General features: G+C 47.1%; 1 protein-coding gene across 1 annotated transcript; it reads right to left on the reverse strand.

The window, feature by feature from the left end:
- Positions 1-297: 297 nt before the first annotated feature.
- LOC121972275 lies at positions 298-729 on the reverse strand. The gene has a single exon (XM_042523963.1). The coding sequence runs from the start codon at positions 727-729 to the stop codon at positions 298-300; it is 432 nt and encodes a 143-aa protein (XP_042379897.1).
- Positions 730-3,268: the final 2,539 nt, after the last annotated feature.

The following is a 3,268-nucleotide window of genomic DNA, read 5'->3' on the forward strand; positions in this document are numbered from 1 at the left end:
CATCTGGATTTAACCACGCACCTCTCACCCGACCCTGTAGGGATAGAAATGGTTTGCGCTCCAGGGAAGTTCTAGCTTTCTCCCGTCTTCGTCTTGCAAATAGTAGGCTCCCAAGCGAAGTTTCTTGATGACTTTATAAGGTCCTCCCCATGGAGCATCCAGCTTGGTGACGTCGCTGGCTGACTTTACTCTTTTTTACACCAAGTCGCCGACTTGTAATGACCTTGGGGTCACCCTCCAATTGTAGTTCTGCTTCATACGCTGCCTGTATGCCATGAGCCAAATGGTGACCTTATCCTAGGCTTCGTCCACTAGGTTGAGCTCCATGAGTCTCCTTTCAACGTTCTCCTCATCGTAGAGCTGCACCCAGTCGGACTCTACTCCAACTTCCACTGGAACCACTGCTTCACCTCCATACATCAGATGAAACGGTGTGACGTCAGTCACCTCTCTCAATGTGGTGCAATAGGCCCACAAGTCGCTAGGGAGTTCATTGACCCAACTGCCTCCAGCGTGGCCGAACCGAGCTCGTAACCCTCTGTGGATTTCCCGATTGGTGACTTTCGCCTGGCCTTTGCTCTGGGGGTAGGCCACCGAGGTGAAAGCCTGCACAATGCCATAACCTTTGCGCCACTCATTGAGCCTCCATCCTATGAACTGTCGTTCGTTGTCCGAGACGAGCCGACAAGGGATGCTGAACTGATGAACTGACATAAGATATTTTACCATATAAACTTGGTGACCGTATGCTCGGTTATCTTGTCTAGCGGCTCGGCCTCCACCCACTTTGAGAAATAATCTACTGCGATGAGTAGAAATCTTCACTGACTGGTTGCCATTGGAAATGGTTCAATGATGTCCATGCCCCATTATTTGAACGGACAAATATTGTGGATGACTTCATCTCCTCGGTGGATCGGTGTGGGATGCTATGATATTTTTGATATGATAAGCAGGTGGCTACTGTCCGATCGATGTCATCCTGTAAGGTGGGCCAAAAATATCCCACCAACAAGATCTTTCGGGCCAGTGATCTGTCGCTCGGGTGACTTCCATAGGAGTCTTAATGCACCTCTTGCAAAATGTACTCAATGTCCTCCAATCTGACACACTTGAGCAGCGGCCTTCAAAAAGTTCTTTTCTATAGTTGATCCCTGATCAGGGTGAACTGCCCATTCCTCTTTTTCAACAAGCGAACTTTGTCTTGATCAGCTGATATGACACTCGATCGGAGGAACTCTATCAGTGTTGTCCTCCAGTCGCTCGGGAAGGTTACTCCATCCATCCCATCGATGTATGACACCAGTGAGACCTGTTCGATCAGCTAATCTATCACGATCGATGATAATAAACTGGCTAACTTAGCCAGCTCGACCACAACTTGATTGTTTGATTGGGGGATCTTCTGTATAACCACTTCTTAGAAGTTTTCCTTCAACTTCTCAAAAGCTACTACATATAACCTAAGTCAGGAGCTGCCTATCTCGAACGTCCCCAATAGCTGCTGAGCCGCCAACTGAGAATTCGAGTGGATGAGAACTCTAGTGGCCCCTATATGCCGAGCTACCTGTAAACTGGCTATCAGGGCCTTATACTTAGCTTCGTTATTTGTAGCTCAATAATCCAACCATACGGACAACTGCATCCTGTCCTCCCATGGCGAAGTCAAGAGAATGTTGATCCTGCTGCCATCCCGAGTAGATAAACCATCTACATATATTTTCCAAGTCGCATCTAGCTCGGCATTTTAGACCTCGATCACAAAATCAGCTAAGGTCTGGGTTTTGATCGTCGTTCGGTATGTCAAATTCATTCAGCTCGATGGTCCATTTGATTAGCCATCCAGATGCTTCTGGGTTAAGGAGAACTCTTCCCAATGTGCTGTTGGTGATCACCACAATTAAATGTGAGAGAAAGTACGGACAAAGGCTCTGAGCAGCAAGTATAAGGGCATATGCCAATTTTTCGAGACTAGTGTAACGAGATTTTGCATCTTTTAATATATGACTTAGAAAGTACATAGAGTAATCAGAGCCATTCTAGCACACCAATGCCGAGCCAACCGCATACTTGGTGGATGATAAGTAGATCCAGAACGGCTCGCCAGCGCTTGGGTTGACCAATACAGGTAAGGAGGTAAGGTACTCCTTGAGCTCTTCCAGTGTCTTCTCGCACTCCGCATCCCATTGGGACTTCATCGCTCGGCGCAACACCTTAAAGAATGGGTAACTCTGGTCAAATGATTTAGAGATAAACTTTGATAGTGCGATGATCTATCTGGTCAGTCATTAGGCCACCTTCAAATTATGAGGTGGGGGCATGTCCTGCATCGCCTTCACCTTGCTTGGATTCACCTCGATCCCCTGTTCGGTGACGATGTATCTGAGGAAACGACCACTCTTTGCTCTGAATAGTCACTTGCTCGGGTTCAGCTTTATCCCATATGCCCTCAGAGTTCGGCAAGTTTCTTCAATATCTGCATAAAGGTCAATGGCTCAAAGATATTTTATTAATATGTCATCGAAACACTTTGTTCATCAACTCTGATAGGTGGCGCTGGTATTCTTCAATCCGAATGGCATGACATTGTAGCAGTAAGTCCTGTCAATCGTAATGAAGTTGACCTTCTCTTGATCTTCATTGGCGAGCGACACTTGATGGTAACCTTGGTATACGTCGAGCATGCAGATTAGCTCACAACTCACCGTGGAGTCCACCATTTGGCCTATTCGAGGTAGTGGATAGAAGTCCTTTGGGCAGGTCTTGTTCAGATAATGGAAATCGATGCAGACTCACCACTTATTACCTAGCTTAGAGACCAGTATAACGTTGGCCAACCAGCTCAGGAACTGAACCTCACGCATGTGACCGACTTCCAGTAGTTTTTCTATCTTCGCTCAGATGATTTGGTTCTACTCGGCACTGAAGTCCCTCTTCCGCTATTTCACCGGTCAAGTGTCCGGTCAGGCATGAAGCTCATGTTGAGCTATGCTTGGTGAGATACTCGAGAGCTCATGTGTCGACCAAGTGAACACATCATGGTTTCGCCTAAGGTAGGTGACCAACTCTTCCTTCTTCTCCTCTGTCAAGTCGGTGGTGGTGAAGTGGTGGCCTCCGACTTGTTGGAATGGATCTAGACTTCCTCCTTTTCCTCATAGACCAGCATGGGAGGTTCCTCCATGATGGTGTTCACCTCCAAATGCTAAATCTTCCATTCTGCCATCACCTCTGTCTTGACCATCTCAACGTAACATCGCCAAGCAGTCAA

The sequence above is a fragment of the Zingiber officinale genome, chromosome 4A, assembly GCF_018446385.1.
Source record: "Zingiber officinale cultivar Zhangliang chromosome 4A, Zo_v1.1, whole genome shotgun sequence".
Lineage (NCBI taxonomy): Eukaryota > Viridiplantae > Streptophyta > Magnoliopsida > Zingiberales > Zingiberaceae > Zingiber > Zingiber officinale.

Excerpts from the sequence above, each read along its gene's own strand:
- LOC121972275 (XM_042523963.1), bottom strand. The coding sequence starts at position 729 with ATGGTAAAATATCTTATGTCAGTTCATCAGTTCAGCATCCCTTGTCGG.